The 20,687-nt window shown below is 45.3% G+C and overlaps 2 protein-coding genes across 4 annotated transcripts in view; both read left to right on the top strand.

The window, feature by feature from the left end:
• ece2b (endothelin converting enzyme 2b) overlaps positions 1 to 7,683 on the top strand; it is a 49,367-nt gene extending 41,684 nt beyond the window's left edge. For all 3 annotated transcript variants that reach the window (XM_031573824.2, XM_031573825.2, XM_031573826.2), the window contains 10 exons: positions 132 to 246; positions 587 to 697; positions 1,039 to 1,137; positions 1,527 to 1,604; positions 2,291 to 2,394; positions 2,782 to 2,892; positions 3,032 to 3,099; positions 3,313 to 3,503; positions 3,806 to 3,901; positions 4,272 to 7,683. In XM_031573824.2, the coding sequence (XP_031429684.1) occupies positions 132 to 246; positions 587 to 697; positions 1,039 to 1,137; positions 1,527 to 1,604; positions 2,291 to 2,394; positions 2,782 to 2,892; positions 3,032 to 3,099; positions 3,313 to 3,503; positions 3,806 to 3,901; positions 4,272 to 4,448 (1,150 nt within the window). In that variant the 3' untranslated portion in view covers positions 4,449 to 7,683. The remainder of the gene's footprint in view (positions 1 to 131; positions 247 to 586; positions 698 to 1,038; positions 1,138 to 1,526; positions 1,605 to 2,290; positions 2,395 to 2,781; positions 2,893 to 3,031; positions 3,100 to 3,312; positions 3,504 to 3,805; positions 3,902 to 4,271) is intronic.
• Positions 7,684 to 7,761: 78 nt separating this feature from the next.
• On the top strand, positions 7,762 to 20,606 carry LOC105909774 (rab5 GDP/GTP exchange factor-like). Its single transcript, XM_031573827.2, has 9 exons — positions 7,762 to 8,372; positions 9,713 to 9,903; positions 11,037 to 11,242; positions 11,922 to 12,085; positions 14,315 to 14,396; positions 14,663 to 14,795; positions 15,153 to 15,244; positions 15,944 to 16,200; positions 17,795 to 20,606. Exons 2-9 carry the CDS (start codon positions 9,725 to 9,727, stop codon positions 18,227 to 18,229), a joined length of 1,548 nt encoding a protein of 515 aa, XP_031429687.1. The 5' UTR covers positions 7,762 to 8,372; positions 9,713 to 9,724; the 3' UTR covers positions 18,230 to 20,606.
• Positions 20,607 to 20,687: the final 81 nt, after the last annotated feature.

Raw genomic sequence — 20,687 nt, 5'->3', positions numbered from 1 at the left:
ATGTCTTTATTCCTACTCAAATCGCTTTGGGTTTATTCAGTGTTTTGTTTCCTTTTACTTTTTCCTATCACCCGCTCCCTCCCTCCCTCCCTCTCTCCCTCTCTCCTCCCTTCATCACTCCCTTCTCCTAGTCTGCTGAATAACTACATGATCTGGAACCTGGTGCAGAAGGGGGCGTCCAGTCTTGACCAGCGCTTTGAGAACGCTCAGGACAAGCTGCTGGAGAGTCTCTATGGCACCAAGAAGGTGTGTGTGTCTGTGTGTGTAGTTGTGTAGCTGTGTGTGTTTGTGTGTGTGTGTGTGTGTGTGTGTGTAGGTGTGTAGTTGAGTTTGTGTGTGTGTGTCTGAACCTGTCTGCTCTGCTCTGCTCTGCTCTGCTCTGCGCTGTAGATGAATGTAAATGAAGTAGCTTACAGCCCCAAACCCTCCAATCATGTGTCTGCTTTAGGTCATGTCACATCGTCTCAGTAGACCTTTTTATAATCTGTTCCTTCCGAGAAAGTCTGCTGTTCTAAGTCTGTGTTTGTGTTTGTGTGTGTGTGTGTGTGTGTGTGTGTGTGTGTCAACGTGCGCTGTCTCTTCTCAGTCATGCACACCTCGGTGGCAGACTTGCATCGGGAACTCGGACGACACGCTGGGATTCGCCCTCGGCGCCCTCTTTGTCAAAGCCACGTTCGATAAACAGAGCAAGGAGATCGTGAGTACAGAGTGTCACGCAGTTCCTCAGAGCTCACCCTGGGTTTCCAGTCAAATAGAACTTTTTCATTTATCTGCCGTTCTCTTCTCACACCGCTGTACTGGGAAAGGCATTACATTATTCGCTATAACATGACGAGTATATTGACATCATGGTAATAAAGAAAGGTGTAAAATGTGTTGCGCTGAGCACATCTTGGATGTTGCCCATGTGGCAAAGAGGACTGAAGACCTTTACTGCCACCGTGTGGTCATCATAAGTACTACATGTACTGTTAACCCTTAAGGTTATTACTGGCCCGTTTTGTCTTTTAACACTCTTTGTTCTCTGTATTCCCTAAGGCAGAGGAGATGATCAATGGGATCCGCTCTGCGTTTAAGGAGTCCCTGAACAATCTGCACTGGATGGATGACCAGACTCGACAGGCAGCCAAGGACAAGGTAAAATGGATGAGCCGGGATTGGCTGTCTCTCTCACTCTCACACACACACACACACGAACAGGCATCAGGCTCCAAAATTCAGAATGAAATATAAGGTGGGACGCCCTGTCTCACAATTCTTCTTATGGTATACTATGCAGTAATAGTAGTGTTACATAGATATCAATTGCAAATAATGCAAGACTGCTTTTTTTTTCCTTTTGCGGAAATATTGCACTAATAAGCGAAAATTGAACCTGCAATTACAGTTGCGGGAAATCTTTGAATTTGCGTTCACTTTAAAGCACTGGATAAAAGCTATCCTCATCTTACCTTACCATTGTGAATACAGATGTTTGTTAATCCATTTAATCCTAATGAATGTTTGGTGCACCTGTGTCTCATCAGGCTGATGCCATCTATGACATGATCGGATTTCCTGATTTCATCCTGGACTCTAAGGAGCTGGATGATGTCTATGATGGGGTGAGGACCCACACCTGCACTCTCCCTCTCTTTCACCTCAACACGCAGAACCCAACTCTGGAACAGACACGGATCCAGATTCTGCCGTATCTGAGCCGTATATGAGCCACATCAGGGCCGTATCGAGGCCGGATCTGAGCCACATCAGGGCCATATCTGAGCCATATCTTGGCTGGTGTCACCATCTGTCTGCCTAGCATCCCCTTCCTCTGTCAGCACTAGACGCGAGGCAGGCTCCTGTAAACTAATTAGGAGGAGCCTTGCTATCTGTAGCACACTGGCACATTCATTAGTGGATGCGGGCACTAATTAGCGTTTAATGTGTTTAGTGCTGGGCAGCCGTGACTGTCTCCAGAAACTGTGGCATTGTGCTCAGAATAGAGCTGTGCTCTTTAACATCCAACCCGAGACAGAATGGTTCTCCTATTCGCTACTGCACAGAGAAGGAATTCTTAACATTTATTCACTGATATTCTTCAAAGTAGGACTCAATGAGGCCCCTAATGACTTCGTTATGAGAGAAGCATTATGTGGAAGGCCAGTGGAAGATCGTTATTTCTGTTTGTGGATAAATTGGAGGGAAGCAGAGTTTAATTATCTTTGTAAGTCCTGTGCATGAAGCTGTTCTTCACGCAGATAATTGAAATGCTCATTAGTGTTGTCGCATTGCGTTTTTGTTCGTACAGTATGACGTGTCTGAGGACAACTTCTTCCAGAACATGCTGAACTTCTACAACTTCTCCGCCCGTGTGATGGCCGACCAGTTGCGCAAGCCCCCCAATAGAGACCAGTAAGTTCACACAGAGGGAACAGACACACATACTGTATCTGAGACACTATCTGTATGCTTACTCTTTAGAAAGGATGCTATCCTCTATGTGTGTGTGTGTGTGTGTGTGTGTGTCTGCGTGTGCGCTTGTGTGTGTGTGTGTGTGTGTGCGCACACGTGCGTGTGCGCGTGTGCTTGCGTGTGTGTGTGTGCGTGTGCTTGTGTGTGCGTGTGCGTGTGCGTGTGTGTGTGTGTGTGTGTCTGTGTGTGTGTGTGTGTGCGCATGTGCGTGCGTGTGTGTGTGTGCGAGAGAGAAGGTGTGTGTGTGTGTGTGTGTGTGTGTGTGTGTGTGTGTGAAGGTGTACTCCTACTGTATCATGTGCATTAATTCCTCACTCTTTCCCACAGGTGGAGCATGACTCCTCCCACAGTCAACGCCTACTACATGCCCACCAAGAATGGCATTGTGTTCCCCGCAGGCATCCTACAGGCACCTTTTTATGCCCACGACCACCCCAAGTGAGTGTGTGGGTGTGTGTGTTGGAATGTGTGTGCAAATGAAATCTGGGGTGTGAAATACATTTGGGACTCATATCTGTGTGTGTGTGTGTGTGTGTGTGTGTGTGTGCGTGTGTGTGCGCACGCGCGTATATTCCAGAGCCTTGAACTTTGGAGGCATTGGAGTTGTCATGGGGCATGAGCTCACTCATGCGTTCGATGACCAAGGTCAGTGAAGCACTTCACTCAACGGAAATCAGTTTCATACGCATTCATATAAAAACACCAGGATATCAGTTTCATACGCATTCATATAAAAACACCAGGATGTCAGTTTCATACGCATTCATATAAAAACACCAGGATGTCAGTTGGTTGTAAAAACAAAGTAATACACACAATTGTGTGTGTGCTTATATATGTCTTCCTTTATTCCCACAGGGAGAGAGTATGACAAGGACGGGAACCTTCGACCGTGGTGGCAGAATACCTCTGTGGACGCCTTTAAGAACCGGACCGAGTGCATGGTTGATCAGTACTCCCAGTACACCATCAACGGAGAGCGCATCAACGGCAAACAGACCCTTGGAGAGAACATCGCTGACAATGGAGGCCTCAAGGCTGCGTATCATGTAAGCACGGGATGAATGTTAGCCTCTCCGCTGTTTAGTCATGTCATAGGAATTTCCAATTAGCATCAGGTTCCACAGTCAATTTCTAGAATCAGGAAGTCAGGAGGATGACTATGAGCTAGACTTCAGGATCGCACGGCTAGAGGAAACATCCCCATTGTAAACCCTAACTTTACAGCTTTGTTGGCTAACCTCCATAATGAGGACACGGGCAGTGGGAAGATGTTTGGGCCGTGGGAAGATGTCTGGGCAGTGGGAAGATGTTTGTGTTGTTCTGCTGAACTCTTGTGTGGTACTTGCAGGCCTACAAGGCCTGGGTGCAGACCTACGGAGAGGAGAAGAGACTCCCAGCTGTGAACCTCACCAATGACCAGCTGTTCTTCGTGGGCTTCGCACAGGTGTGTGTCCTCAGGGCAGTGACTCACGGTGATGTGAGCGCAGCAGGGGAACGGGTGGAGGAGGAGAGTGTTCAGAATGGGGGAACATTGGGGGATCATCTGCAGTACTACACTGTCCTGTGTGCTCAGTAGGTTTAAAGCATGTGGATGCCAGTAAGGGAAAAGGCATATTCATTGTGTTCATTTTTTTCCCTTTTGTCCACATACTGGTCAGATGTTACAAAGTGGGGGGAATAAATCTACAAAAGCTCATACACCCCTTGGTTTTTTCCTTCTCACTCACTCACTCTCTCTCTCTCTTTCTTTCTCTCATTTCCTCCCCCCCTCTCTCTCTCTCTCCCTCTCTCTCTCTCTCTCTCATTCCCTCCAGGTGTGGTGTTCAGTGCGGACCCCAGAGAGCGCCCACGAGGGCCTGATGACCGACTCCCACAGCCCGCCTAAGTACCGCGTCATCGGCACCCTGTCCAACTCGCCAGACTTTGCCCAGCACTTCCAGTGCCCTCGCGGCTCCCTCATGAACTCGGGCCACCGCTGCGAGGTCTGGTAGTGCCGTCTGCCCGCACCCATCCAGGGTGGTGGGGGGGACGCCCGTCTGCTCCTGCAGAAAACTGAGGAAATGGACAGATTTCTAAGCACTGGACTTTTTCTTTCTGATGTTGTTGTTGCTGTTGTCATTGTTGTTGTTTTGTCCCTTTGAAAATGATGCTGGATTCTGAACAATGATTTCTGGTGGAGAATCAGGACTCGAGGAGACTAGAGAGAGCGCACCCTGATGAGTGATGTTTGTATTTTCCAGTGTTTGGGGGTCGCCGTAGCTTTCTCTCTTTCTCTTTCTCTTTCTCTCTCTTTCTCTCTCTCCCTCTCCCTCTCTTTCTTTTATCTTCATCTCTATCTCTACTTTCTGCAGAGCCCCAGCAGGCGTGTTTTATTTATTGTTTGCTGGACTGACGAGCAGAGGAAGAGAGCAGGGGTCTGAGAACCGGATCCCATCCTGCCCTCAACACTCTGTGCTTCTGGGTTTATTGTTTTGCTCTGTGCCCTGTTTACAACCTCATCCTCTGGTGGACTAAAAAAAAAAAAAAAAGACGACGACTGCGAGGTCACAGGTTGAAGGTCATGACATCGAAGCGTTCGGTCTTTGTGACTTCATAAGAAGTGACTTCACAGGAAGTGCTCTGTAGTGTCTGTGACCTCACAGGAAGTGTTCAACTGCTTACTGTGCAACCTCAAAAGGGCATGCCATGTTCCTCTTGGATGGTAATTAAGAAATGCAGGGGTGTCCACCACTAGCTTCTCTGCCTTCACTGGTGTGTGTGTGGCTGTGTGTGTGTGTGGCTGTGTGTGTGTGTGTGGCTGTGTGTAGGTGTGTCCTGACATTGGCATATTTTATTGTGGACAAGGTTGAAATGACACTCATTTCAAACTGCTTCTTGCCAAAGAATGTCTTTTTTGTGTGTTTTTTTTCTTCTCTTCTTTGTTACCAGTGTTCTGTTGGTGTTCTGCTGTTCCACGTCTAATACCATCAACCCTATTCGCTTGTACTCAGTGGAGACTCCGTTAGAGCCCATTGTGTGTAGGGTGGGATTAGGACTCTTGGCTCATATTTGAGGGTAGCAACATGGTTTTCAAAGCCCAATTGTGACTGTGCATCCAAACATGTTCAAGGTTAAAGTAGACTGACCATTATAACACACACGCATTGACTTGCATTGCTGCGCCCCCGAAAAGAATGCATGTCAATGAATGAGAGCGAGCGTGCTAATGGGCTGGCCTCAGGTTCAGTGTAATTTCAGAAGTGTTTGGCTACACAGATTGTAGTATTGGTACATTAACATCATGTTGTCATCCTTGAAATACAGCCCTGTGTGTGTGTGTGTGTGTGTGTGTGTGTGTGTGTGTGTGTGTGTGTGTGTGTGGGGACATCTGTGGACAAAGATTTATTGTGTGTTGCTGTGCAGTCACGCCCCTTGAAACTGCATTGACGTAATAACTGATGTCAGGTCTGCTGAAGTGATGTCAAACGTTGTGCTCCAAATGCCACTAATGAAAACGAGAGAAGAGGTTTTTTAGTTTTTCTTTTCTCCTGTGCTCTCACACAGCCTTTCATTGCTGGGCAAAGTCTCTCTAGATGTGCGTTGTGAATTAGTTTAGTTGTGTGGCCAAACCACACGATACATTTTGCCTACCATGTGTGTTACTGCAGGGGGGTATTCCAATCACGTGGTTTAGTGACTATAACCCGGATAGGTTAACTCTGAGTAAGTGGTAAACCTCCAAAAAGAGAGTCCTATGGCTTCAATCTCCTAGCAGAACAAAGCCATAGGGCACTTCTTTTAGTTCACTTATCCGGGTTAGTCACTACACCGTGTACTTGGAATACCCCCTCTAGTGAAAGGCTGACAAAAGTCTTTGATCTGACTAACTTTCTCTGGCACCTGTGACACTGTAGGACTGCGTCTCCACACAGGCTGCTTTTACACATTGCCACAGTGAAGACATAACACATTCATACACAGTACGTGTCTTTTCCGATGTTTCCGTTCTTTGTTTGTTTAGTGCTTGAGGGCAGAAAGGAACCAAAACCCTTTAGACGAGGCAAACACATCCCACCTCTGTGGCTCCCCCTGGTGGTGTTTGGGTGTCTGTGTGTGAACCCTGACATTCCCTTACAATCAGTGACCTGTCTTGCCAGCGAGAGGGCCGTCACAGGTCAGCCTTCCTCGTCTATCACCCCCACAAGTCACAGCACCTAAAATGACCAAACTGTCAATTTATGTGGGCATTCTTACAAACTACCGGACGTGTCAATCACGTGTTACCGTTCTCAGTGGGAAGGGGTGCACAGTTGAAGTAAAATAGTCTCTGACGCCCTATGGCTGCTTACTGTGCGGGGGTCAAAAGAATGGAGCAGGGTGGAGGTCACATGCTGGGGTGAAAGGTCATTTGGGTTGGAATTTGGGGTGGGTTGTAGGGGTTAGCCTTAAATAACTGCAGAGTGATTATGTAGATAGTAAATGAAGAAAAATATATATATAAATATATATTTAAAGTGCAAACATAATTGAAAACTTGAAGTGTGTAAAAGCCTTTTAATTAGCCAACTCATGCCATTAAGTGTTTATGGACTCTTTCTGGACTGTAGTGCTGTGTGTCTTTCTCATTTCCTCCTCTTTAAGTTCAGCCCTGATGCTGGGTCGTCTACCAGTCAGGGCTCCGGCACCAATTAGTCCCAGGAAGACGCGAGGCACAATGAGAGATGCCAGTTCATCCCAAATAGTTTCTCTGTCATCCTGAATGCTGCCGAGTTCAGCCAGGGGTGAGTGGCAGCCCGGATAGTAGCTGGTTCTGACCCAGACCCACTTTGGCTTCTATCCAGGAGTGCTGCTTTTGTTTGTTTGTTTGTTTGTTTTTATGTGCCATTAAGGACGGTGGTAAATGCCATATGATTCAACAGGGCAGGCTAAGGCCATGATTGATGTGTTCACATAATCATGTTGTGGAGTGTTGCCTTATTTAATTTAACAAGCATACATGCTCTTAATTGTCTTAAGCATCATGTTTCTTCTCCCTCTTACCATTTTGGTTTGTTTGTTTTATCTTTGTATTGATGTAAAACTGTAAAGTATTTTACTCCGAATGTCGGAATTCTTTCTTTTTTTATTATTAAAATTGCCCACCTTTCTAGCCCAGGACAATGTGCCACCCAGCCTGTAGTACAACATTCCATATAGTACACACCTGTAAACAGAGAAAAGGAACTGAAATAAAGTATATACATTGTATACACACTGGATGTTTCTTGTAATATACCACACACATTAAAGGTATTACAATATTGCAGTGATCTATTAGTTTTTTAGTGACTGAAGAAAATTGCACTTGTTGTGTCCTTTTCCATTCTCAGTTAAGTCCTTTCCATCCTCAGCTCTAAGTAAAAATAAAAGGCTGATTTGAGAGGTAGGCTATTTGCAGTTTCATAAAATACCATGAACCAAATACTTTTTTATTTGTCTATCAGTATTTAATATGCAGCTGGTCCCCTTTGTAAGTGTAATTGCATCTGGAATTTCGGAACGTTTCCATTTTTATTTGTTTCACAGCTATCTACGGCTCAAATAGAGGTTTTACATAATAAATACAAAGTTTAGCCTTGTCAGCTACGTGAGTTAATATGCAAAATAGTGTGTGGTGTGTATTTTGTAATGGCCTTCTCAAAAGTTGTAGAACACTGAAATTAAATACGCGCCTAGTCTATTGATGACTGTTAAAGAATGCTCATATTTGCTTTTACACGAAATTAGAGAACTTTTATTATGAAATATGTACCCAGTTGTTATTGACCCGGAAGTGAAATCTGTGCTTATTCAGTGGTTGGTGGGTTTGTTTTCTTAGGCCGAATAATTTATGTTAATAATTAAACAATAACTACAGGTGAACAGCAAACAGAAACACCTCCCTATTTCGTGGTTAGGTAAGTATAAAGTGCTGGAACAAAATTGCTGAAAATGTTCAATGTTAGATTCTCAAAAACGCTGTCAACGTTTCGAAAGCCTTGGCTAGCTAGCGAGATGTAAACATTAAAGCAAACGTCAGCTGATAAACTAGCAGGCTAACGTTAGCTAAATGTCTTAGTTATGCGCTATATTATTTTTATTTTCTGACGTAACACTTAATATAGCCTTAGACTCCATTCCACAACAGTTACATTTAACGGTTACACTCTTAAAGTTTCTTGTCAAATCAGGTATCTCAGATTACTAGGTTGAGCTAGCTGTATAGAGAACCAATTCAAGTTGACAGACATTCATGGATACTTGACGGCACTTTATAGGTAACTTGGGTCACTGGCAGCCTACCGTAAATTACCTTGTTTATGCCATAGTAGACTGAGACAGGTGAAATAACACATTAGACCCAGTACATTATTATAAACTTTCCTTTGACAGATCATTTATTTCAGCAAGCTAACGATTTATTTGTAGTTTGTTAGACTAGATATCTAGCATACTTCGTTACCCAGTTTGACATTTCTTTGCAACAGCTAACGTAAATTTGTAAAGAGGGTCAATATTAACGTTTATCTGGTTTGTTTAACTTGGCGATTATTCATGACATCCATGGTATAAGTAAGGTCATTGCATCTTAAAATGTTTTTGAACGTTAGCTGTTACCTGTGTAAGGTAGGCCACCCTTTACAGTACATCTCATTAGGGCCCTGACCTCATTCGAGTAGTTTACCGGAGGTCTAGCCGACTGTCTTTTTGCTTTCATGTCACTAGGTTGGGTGCGGCTTACTGGTAGAGTCGGGTGTCGTAGAAAAACACAGACTGTTCACATATACTTAGGCTACCATGTATCAAATAAATGTCAAAGACCGAAGCAGAAAATATGTCGATTGAAGTTCCAGTTCTCTTCTATTATTGGTACATATAAAGTACACATAAACGCAATATACTTATAACAACAGACCATCATTTATATGTCACCAGTAGTTGACAGATTGAGTTACATCGCTGTGCAGGTTGAACCTAAAGATCTTGTTTTATCTTATCTTGATTTTTGTCCTCAAATTGTGTTTATGCCATTAGTGTGGATTTTATTTGTCATGTTATGTCTATGTCTCAGCCTCATTTAGCAGCATGTTGAGGAAGGATTACGGAATCTTAAACAGTAGTGCATCCACAGATGGTGGCATTCCCCGTTCTCTGTAAATTAGGAGTCTTGTCATTGTAAACATTAGCAATGGTTTGATACTGAACTGTCATCAAGGCTGTATGATGTCCCACTGACCTTTGACCTCTCACCCCGCAGCTCACCCCAGGGATGAGCGCACAGATGGAGCGCCCCGCGATCCATGTGGACCAGTCCGAGTTGCTGTGCAAGAAAGGATGCGGTTTCTACGGCAACGCGGCCTGCCAGGGGCTGTGCTCCAAGTGCTGGCGAGAGGAGAACCAGCAATCGCGGCAGAAGCAGATCCAGGACGACTGGGCCCTGGCAGCACGGTGAGGGGCGGAGCCAGAGGAGGAACAGTGCACTGCTAGTGCTTTATCAGGCTCGGGTTTGAAAGGCTGCTTGCATCTACAAACAAGGCTGACTTTCAGTCAGTTTTATTGCACAAGCGATTCACTGCAACACACACGTGTTATATATGGAGGCGACACAGGACACACACACACACTCTCTGCTTTTAACCCATCCCGGATCGTCCTTCCTCCACGACCCCCCAGGAGCAGTGGGCAGCTTCTCAGCGCCCGGGGACCAAGTGAACCGTCCGTCTCGGTCAGGGATGGAGAAGAGTGTTCTACAGAAAGCATATCAGGAATACCTCCAAACGTGCTTCATTTGTCTCTCTTAGTTAAAGGGTCCATGTATCAATGAACCAAAGTAAGTTCAGGGATGCTAGTGCAGAAGCCTTTGCCCTGAATGTTTAGCAACCTGAGGCTGTAGATCAGCTCCTTCAGGACCATGCAAGGGTTTGTTGTGATTGCTGCAGCCAAAGGTAACTGAATTTGCTGTGGGAATTCTCAAAAGTTCCAAAGGTGTTTTTTAGTCAAATAAAATAAATTGCAGAGAATGCAGAAATTCCACAACTTTTCTAATATATATATTAGAAAATTGCAACCTGCAGTTGCGGGAAATCCTTGAATTTTGCGAGAATTTGTGAAAACACAAGAACACATAATCCTGGAGGGACTTGTAAATAGGTTTTAGACTACTACAATACTACATTTTGCACAGTGCAGCCAGATTCTAGAAGTGAGTTACTGTAGTCAAGTGTTGATTTGGATACAATATTTAACAGCTGTCTTTGTCAGAAACATAGCTGCATATCTATTTTTATTCTTTTAGCAAGCACATTTCTCGAGCTGTGCTCTATATCTTACTAACAAGCAATGAACAGATCCCTTCTCTCCACTTCAGTGTATTCTCATTTGCATATGTACATTTTGCATTTATTTACTTACCAGTAGCAGCAGCAAAAACGGTACAAGGAAATTACACTTTGTTTCTATTTGACAAAAGTACACAAAGCCCGTAACACCCGTACTTGTTGACGAACTAACTTCCATGTCCGTGTCACACAAGCAGTCTATTTTTGCAAACTCTCGTGTTCACTGTTGCTCTCTGTCCTCAGACTGCAGAAGGAAGAGGAGGCTGCTTACGCCAGTCACCAGGGGTCCCAGCCCCAGCCCCAGCCCCAGCCCCAGCCCCAGCCCCAGTCCCACTCCTCCATATCCCCCTTCTCCAAATTTGAGGACAAGAAGACCAATGAGAAGTCACGCAAGGTCACCACAGTCAAGAAGTTCTTCAGTCCCTCAGCCAGGATGCAACCAAAGAAAGGTACCCTGAAGAGCAGCTGTGTCACATACATTCTGGCGTTATAAAACGGCTCCTCAGAAATGTTCCAAAAAGTTCCGTTGATTTGAATGGGCCACCCCAACGTTCGGAGGTTTAATATTTCTTTATATGTACTGCTGCAAATAATTAATGACCGCTGTCATTGGCAATGGGTTTTGTGCTTCTAATTCACATCTTTCATATCATTCCGCAAGTAGTCCGGTCATTTAACTTAACGGAAAGTCATTGTAACCTGAAGTCAGTGCAGGAGTGCTCTATGGTGAGCTCAAAAGTTTGAATTATCCAGGGGAAAAGTAAGGAATATAGCTTTCACTGGTCACCTAAAACATTTGTACACTAATGTTTGTAAGACCTTTTTCAGCTTATGCAGGTTTTCAAGGAACATATTATAGCACTGACATTTACAGCCTGATAAGCTTCTCTAGATGTGACAGACATGGCACTTGCACAGGTTCCAAGTTTAGGGCAGTTTAAAATACATTTGACAAGTTAAACATGGGTCTGCAATACATTTGTTTATTTGTTTGTTATATGCATACATACATTATACACACATTAGGAGTTTATTGTGTCATTGCAAAGTGCCGTGAAAGGAAGTCATAAGTAAACGTATTCTACGTTCCAAATTCTACATTGTGTGAATCATTGTGACTCTCTCCAGACTCCGGGCATCCAGACACTCCGTCCCCCGGCTCCAGCCGGATCAGCGCCGAGATGGACCGGGCCACCCACGAGTTCATCGACTTCCTCAAGACCCTGCAGAAGCCCGGCCGCGAGATCTTCAAGCAGTGTCGCGCCTTCACCGAGAGCATGGCCTACAAGAGGGTAGGAGACCGTAAACTGTGCATCAGTGTCGTACATAGACCTGCTTTGAGTGGTGACTAGGAGACCGTAAACTGTGCATCAGTGTCGTACATAGACCTGCTTTGAGTGGTGACTAGATACCCAGTGTCTTTTTTTTTGGCATTGCAGTATGGACAGTCGTTGTGTAGGTCAAGTGTACGCACACTAGCGAGAGTAGGTGCGCCTCCTCGTCTTTCTCTACAAAATCAAATGGCCGTCGAAACACGATCCCTGCCCAACTCTGTAGGGGGAGACAAAAGAAATCTAGAGCGTCATTTATACTCGCTTTTTACGTAGAAACGTAAGCACGTAAGATACATAAGCGCAGTTGCAAGCCCCTTGCGCAGTTACGTAACACGTAAGTGCGTCCGCCAAAATTTGTAGCTGGATGTTTTGAATGTTTGTGTTACACAGTTTACACCATGAGGATTATTGTCATCCTCAGGTTTAGCAGCTACATATATACTCAGCAGCCTGAAAGCTGTGTTGTCATGGTAGCTTAGAAGCACATTCTACAAACAGATGATAACATTAGGAATATTAAAACCACTCCCTGATAGTGAAATGTGTGGGTCCTGTCACCTTCTTTTTGTTCAAATAGCCTTTTAGTCTGTGATATGTCATTCAGTTTAAAGCATAACGACTAGAAATTTGAAAAAATTGCATATCTTCATCATAAATAGTTTTCGCAGAATTAATGAAGTTTAATGAAAATCAGGAACTGAAACCATACGATGCTGAAGTCAGCACGCTCGGAACAACGTTTTACCGTAACTGGTTTGTCATGTGGGTCAACATTGTGTATTATAGGCACAGTTCTGCATTCAGTTTTTATTGTGCTGTTTCATCAGGTGCTTTCGGACCGGATTCACTTTCTCATAGTTCTTAGAAGTAGGAGGAAGTACCCCCTTTTTTATGTGTCCACACTGCAGGAACTGAGGACGATCATAGTTTTGAGGGGCTTTTCTTAGATCCTACTTCAGGGTAGGAGCTCTCCCAGCACAAGAGGAACCATGAATGCCTAGTGCATTCACTGTGATTGGTCCAAACATTAGTAATGCCGTTATAGCAACCGTCAACCCGGCTTGCGTGTGAATACAAACAGAAAAAAAGCCCTTGGGGGAGCTCCCCAGTGGGTAGCTCCTCTCAACAGGTCCCTAGAACTGTCTGTGTCCGAAAGCACCTATTGCATGGGTCGGTAACAGGCGGCCCCCGGGCCAATTCCCGGTCGACAGGTTCACGAATTAGGCAAGCTGATGCTAAGCAGAAATGAGAGAGAACACCAGGGCACCATGATTATTGCGTCAGAGGAAAATAAAAAAACATAGGTTTATGTTTTGCAAACCGCGACAACTTCGTTGCATATGAGACACATGGGCTTTCCATTAGTGAAACCGGGTAAGATGAACGCAAATTTGTCTTTCCATTCCCCTTTATAGGCTCTGTTTTGGTTGTCAACTTTCCTCTTCAGACTTTTTGACAAAGACATCGTTCCCAGCTAATTCTTTGCTAACTTCTCTCTGCATACTATTTTCCCCAAACAATTAATATTGTTACATGGTAAGGAGGTGTGCCAACCAACTCTTTCGAAATAAAAGTAGCCTAAGATAGACTCCAAGTAGTAGCTTAGGTCTAATTAGAGGCTCAATGTTGAAAGAAGTCCATCATTGCTATTATTCACAATAGGCGAGGCTATATTGACAGAGAGGGCTAAGATAGAGTTCATTAAAATAATGAAATTATTCAAACAGGCCACCAATGGACTCATTCACATGGTTTATTATTATTAGTTATTTTTAGTAGACCTATCCATTCTCCATGTAGGCCTAGTTGTTGCGAGGTCACGTAAGGGGCACCTAGCGCAGCGTCTAAATAGGCAGTAACCTAGTGGCTAGGAAAAATACTGGCCCGCGGCCCAAGTTACTTGCCGACCCCTGGCCTATTGTATATTCTAGGAACCACTCCCATATAGCAGGTGCCTGTGGATCTGTTCCAGAGGCACTTGCTATTTGGGCAAAAGGTTTCAAAGAGACCTGACCATCTGACTTAGAGCTGCCCCAGAACGGCCCTGGATCTGTCAGTTGCTCTCGAGGAGGGAACTAAACCCTAAACTCTTAACTGAACACTAACTGAAACTCTAACTAAACACTAACTGAAACCCTAACTGAAACTCTAACTGAACACTAACTGAAACGCCTTTGTAACGTTCAGGACATGAGCGCTGAGGATCAGTCCGAGTGTGTCCAGGACTTCTACCAGAACCTGTCCGACAAGCTGCACGCTCATTACAAAGGTAAACATTAAACACGCCTCGATGAGGGGCTGCATGTACTCCAGAGTCACTCCAGTTTGTGTGGTGGAGTTTTAGATAACTGGTTTGTGCAGGACCAACTGCTCTTTCTCTTGTGTCTCTGTGTGTGACTCTGTGTGTGTCTCTGTGTGTGTGTGTGTGTGTGTGTGTGTGTGTGTGTGTGTGTGTGTGTGTGTGTGTGTGTGTGTGTGTGTGTGTGTGTGTGTGTGTGTGTGTGTGTGTGTGTGTGTGTGTGTGTGTGTGTGTAGGAGCCACAGAGCGAGTGGAGCTGGTCATGGACGAGGTGGAGAAGTACATGATGAACCGGCTCTATGAAGACTGCTTCTGCCCCGAGACCACGGATGACGAGAAGAAAGACTTGGTCATCCAGAAGAGAATCAGGTGAACCATAACAGAACGAGCAGGCCGCTGCAGCTGAACCGAAACACAACACAACACAACCACACACCCAACTCATGACTTTCACAGATGTATCAGTCAGGTGTGTCTAGAGAGACCAGAGACCAGATCTGTTTCAGGGCAGGGTTAGAGCAAAGTAAATAGACTGCATTCATATCGGGGGTTCAGTGTCTTGCTGAAGGACACTTTGACACTTGGTGAGGAGGAGTCGGGATCGAACTAGCAACCTTCCGATTGCTAAACGACTCCTCTACCTCCTGGACCACTGTCGGCCCAAAGGACCTGGATTGAGACCTCCTGACTAAATCAAATGAATGCCTTTACTCTTTATTATTGCAGGGCGTTACACTGGGTGACTATTAACATGCTGGCAGCGCCCGTGAATGAGGAGATTCCTGCTGTGTCTGATAATGTGGTGAAAGCCATCACAGGTCAGTCTTTGCCTCTGTCTCTGTCTCTGTCTCTGTCTCTGTCTCTGCCTCTGCCTCTGCCTCTGTCTCTGTCTCTGTCTCTGCCTCTGTCTCTGTCTCTATCTCTGTGTCTGCTCTGCTCTGCTCTGCTCTGCTCTGCTCTGTAGGTGAACACTCTCATTTCATCTCGTTCTTCTTTGCCACTGGGCAGTACAACCACACATGTACATTTCCAGGGGCCGGGGATGTGAAGTGGCATTAGAGGCAAAGAGAATATATGGACAGTGTTGCCTCAGAAGTCAGATGAGAATGACATAGAAATGGAGGACTTCTGGTTTACAGGCCTATATCAGAATGACTGCTATCCCTGGCTTATTTCACCTATCCGTACAGCAACATATTAAATATTCTCATCAGCAATAATACCATCTACAACACGCCTTTGTCACATTTAAAAGATACCATCAACAACACGCCGTTGTCACATTTAAAAGATTGCAGGAACTATGCTGAGACAGTTATTACATATCTAGGCTATTTAGCAGATGCTTTATGTCCAAAGTCAATGACAGCACAAAGAAGGTATCGCCTGTAAGATGTCTGTATCTGCTCCCTGGGAATCAAGCTAAACTCCCAGTTGGCGCCACCATTTAAGCTACAGGCCTGAAGCTACACTTGTAGGATTTGACTCGTATATATATTTATCGTCCTCTCGCTCAGCCGTCATTGAGGTGGACTCCAAGCGGGTCCCGCGTGAGAAGCTGACCTGCGTGACCACGTGCAGCAAGCACATCTTCAACGCCATCAAGATCACCAAGAACGAGGCGGCCTCGGCCGACGACTTCCTGCCCACGCTCATCTACATCGTGCTGAAGGCCAACCCCCCTCGGCTGCACTCCAACATCCAGTACATCACACGCTACAGCAACCCCGGCAGGCTCATGCAAGGGGAGGACGGCTACTACTTTACTAACCTGGTGGGAGCACACACGTACACACACACGTACACGCACACGTACACGCACACACACACACACGTACACACACACACACACACACACACACACGTACACACACACACACACACGTACACACACACACACACACACACACACACACGTACACACACACACACGTACACACACACACACACACGTACACACACACACACACACGTACACACACGCACGTACACACACACACACGTACACACACACGTACACACGTACGCACACACACACAAACGTACACACACACACACGTACACACACACGTACACACACACGTACACACACACGTACACACACACACACACATGTACACACACACACACACACGTACACACGTACACACACACGTACACAGGTGCACTCACACAGTCAAAACAAGCACGGATAGGTGCTACTGTGCTAAACTGTTACTAAAGAATGTACACACACACACACACAGACACACAGGTGTACTCATACGTGCACTCACACAGTCAAAACAAGTATGGATAGGCTACTGTGGCAAACTGGTAAGATTGTGCATCCACACACACATACACACACACACACACACACACACACACACACACACACACACACACACACACACACACACACACACACAGGTATCCGTGACATGACAAGGATGACTGTTACTTCACTGACTTGGGGTGCGTTTCTCGAAAGCATCACTGAACAACTACCACAGTGAAGTGCAAGAGAAACTATCGTTTTGAACACTCTCTTGTATATTAGCACTTGTTTGTACACTTGTAAGTATTTGTATACTTTGTATTTGTATACTTTGTACACTTGTATATTACAGTATATCCTGCCTGGGAAAACGAGAAACATGATAAAGCAGCCGTTGTGACCACCAAAAATGTGATCCCTATAATCTTATCATGATGACAAAGGGAAGGTCCCCGTCCTAGTACTGCTCAGATGCCTGGGGTCAGGAAGCAAACTGAGGTGTGAGTGACAGCCACCTATTTTAGTATGGGAATGAGGGTGGGCCAGTGTGAACCATCTCAGGCAAAGGGGCTGAGAAACTTAATTATCATACAGAAAAACAAAAGGTTGCCAGACCTGATTGCATTAGAAGTTTAGTTCATTTACATGAAGAGCCAAGGAGATGTCTTAGAGATAGTATATATGGCTTGAGTTTGGGAGGGTTGGTTGTGGCTCAGACCTACACAGCTGAATGTGGAGTAGAGGGAAGTACCACTGTGTTCCACGTGCTTCGCTACTGCTCTTTACTGCTTCATCGACCACTTTTTTCTTACACTCTCCAGGGTGTTTGCACAAGTGTGCTTTTGCGGAAGCGCACCTCCGATTCAGCATGACTGCACACTGTCTGGACATGCTTGATACTGATAACTGTGGCGCAAGCAGTAGCATCCCTACCATGTATGGGAGGCAGGCACCAGGGGCCTGTAATCAGACCCATCGCCATCTGTCTCCCTCTCATTTCCTGTCTCTCTTCACAGTCCTGTCTAAATAAAAAAATAAGTACATAAAAATAAATGAAAAAGAAGTGATGACTTATCTTCGCTATGCATTTTCGCCAACCTTGTTGCAGTGCTGTGCAGTGGCCTTCATCGAGAAGCTGGACGGCAAGTCCCTGAACCTGAGCCAGGAGGAGTTTGAGCTCTACATGTCGGGCCAGGCGTCCCCACAGAAGCCCCTGAGCCCCTCCGCAGGGGGCCCCCCCTCTGGCTCGGGTTCGGCCATGGCGGAACAGGCGCACCAGAGCCTGGACCTGCTGACGGGGCTGGGCGCACGGCAGGAGAAAGTTCTGGAAGGCGCGCGGCGTCTGGAGCGGGACCTGATCGACTGGTGTGACGGGGTGGAGCACGGCGTCCAGGACGTGCTGGAGCGGTTCCCGCTGGAGGGTGGAGCGGCGGCGGCACCGGCACCGGCACCAGCACCGGCTGACCCGACGGCCATTGACTCAGACAACGTGGAGAACGATAAGCTGCCAGCCCCACTCCAGCCGCAGCTGTTTGCCAGATAGCTCACCACAAAAGCTAACGCTAACTTTAGCCCCAGAACCTGGTCCAAAACCTCCACATCAGCCCCCTTGGGCTCAGAGACCTCTCCCACCATAGGGCACCCACAGGGAGACACTCTGAGTGGGGCTCAGCCTGTCACCCGCTCATCTGCCCCCATGCTTGTCCTCCTGTGTGCTTAGAGAGTCAGCAGCCCCTTTGCTAGGGATAGTCTTGGGCTCTCATAGAAGAGACAAACACATGTTCATACACACACTCTCTCCCACACACGCACCCTCTCCAAATGAAGACTCTACAGCTATACCTCCCCTCCCCCAAACTCAGAAAGGCTCCACATCGCTCGATGACCCTGACTCTGTCCAAATGCCCCTACCACACACACACACACACACACACACACACACACACGCACACACACCAAGACATGCAGTCACTTTGTCACAAACACACCCCATGAACACTGGCTTTCATACAGAAGGTTCTCTCAGTTTTGGGACTTATGAACAAGGAAGGTTTTTCCACGGTTTGTGCACTTCCCAGAATGCACTGGGCTTAGATCACTCTTTTCAAAGGTAACACGGGTGTGCTATTTTACAGCGCAGTTGAAGAGGACACATAGACCCTTCTAGAACAGCTCGAAGACACATAGACCGTTCTAGAACAGCTCGAGGACACATAGACCGTTCTAGAACAGCTCGAGGACACATAGACCGTTCTAGAACAGCTTGAGGACACATAGACCGTTCTAGAACAGCTTGAGGACACATAGACCGTTCTAGAACAGCTTGAGGACACATAGGCCGTTCTAGAACAGCTTGCCAGGCCAGTCCCAGCTTTTTCAGCTTGTATGATTATTTAACAGGACCCTACAGCTACAGTAAACAGTGGCTGATTATATTATATTATATTATATTCCGTGGGCTGTTGGGTAAGGCAGTGCTTTTCTACCTCCATCCATAGGGCACAACTTAATTTCCGTCCTTGCAGGAAAATGTTGCCAAATCCTTCTGACATGAATGCATAGTGTGTGCGTGAACTGTCTAGTGGTATTTCAGTTTGCAGCCCAGAGATCCATGTAGTGCTTCCCTTTTTAAGTGGCCCCATGTAATTATGTACCATCTCCTCACAGCAAAGTCTAGATGAGGTGGAATGAGGTTTTTTTTAATCAGAAAAAAAAACCATCCTGTTGACCCCAGATGCGACCATTATCATAAGCATGACTGCATTTTGTTTTATGAGTCTGATGTTAGGCTCAGGTGAAATATATTGTGACTGACAAGTCGCTGTCTGACATTGAATTAGACAGAAGAGAGAAGGAGCACGCCACATAGAATCATCTGATCTAAACTCAGAAATCTAGAAATCAGCTTTCTGTGGAAAGCAGTGTGTAACTAGCATGTTTTCAAATGAACATGAGAACCAATGGCTTTCAATAACAAACAACAACAAAAACAAAATGGCAGCGTCTGCTCCGGGTCCAGCACAGTTCAGACTCAACAGCAGCTGCAACTGAGCTATCCGTTATGAAATGAATACTAACTGTTCTGGGGGTTTCTCTGGGAGAAGTTGGTAACACTTTACTTAAACTTTACATAAGGCTGACATAACCTTGTCCTAAACATGTCATGATGGATGTCTTGTCACTGTCACTGTTAGGCTGTTTTGGAATCTAAACTTCTGAGAGCTGTCATGACCGATAATGATACAGTCACTGTCTCTGAGAGTGTTTCATTGGACACTGACTAAACACTGGCATGGTATCTGTCTTATAACGTATAAATGTTTATGACATGCTTATGTCACTGTTATGAAGGCAGGTTTAAGCAAAGTGTTACAGACAGGTCTTTGGTATTAGTTAGTATTAGTATATTTTAGACTGTTGTTACTGCGTTTATTTATTTACAGTAATGACTTCATGTATCAGGTATTTAAGCACATCGGAGTAATTCTTGCATTTCTTTTCTGAATTTCTTGGTTTGTTTCAGCCATCATGCCTCATATAATTTCTTCATTTTAGAGTGGGGGTTGAACGTTTCTAATGGTCTCTCTTTTTTACCCAGGTAACCCATGATTTATTGGTATGATCTTGCCACTCATAGACACATTTTTGACATTTATTTTATTTCAAAGCCTTGTTTAAGTTTGCAGTGTGCTTAGGTATGGGTCAAGTCACAATTATGTCCCTGTACATTGTAATTAATGGCAGACAATGATCTATATGACATTTCCCATTGATTAAATAATGTGATTTGTCTTCGAAGTATTTAAATAACAGTGGGTCATGTGTCAAGCACAGTACTTGTAATGTTTATAGTGGTCATTAGTTGTATTTATGAATTGCATTGAGATGAATAAAAGCTATGAAAACCTCTGCTCTTATAATTTTATGTTTGGTTGTTTGTTCATTTAGGACCATAATTATATACATATACACAAATATATATATCCATCACATGTGGTTGG

The sequence above is a fragment of the Clupea harengus genome, chromosome 9 (assembly GCF_900700415.2).
Source record: "Clupea harengus chromosome 9, Ch_v2.0.2, whole genome shotgun sequence".
Lineage (NCBI taxonomy): Eukaryota > Metazoa > Chordata > Actinopteri > Clupeiformes > Clupeidae > Clupea > Clupea harengus.
The sequence above is the reverse complement of the archived record's forward strand: the minus strand, read 5'-3'. Positions and strand labels throughout refer to the sequence as shown.

Excerpts from the sequence above, each read along its gene's own strand:
- LOC105909774 (XM_031573827.2), top strand. The coding sequence starts at position 9,725 with ATGAGCGCACAGATGGAGCGCCCCGCGATCCATGTGGACCAGTCCGAG. Across the intron at positions 9,904-11,036 it reads GACTGGGCCCTGGCAGCACG|ACTGCAGAAGGAAGAGGAGG; the intron begins GTGAGGGGCGGA and ends CTCTGTCCTCAG. Across the intron at positions 14,796-15,152 it reads GTCATCCAGAAGAGAATCAG|GGCGTTACACTGGGTGACTA; the intron begins GTGAACCATAAC and ends TTATTATTGCAG.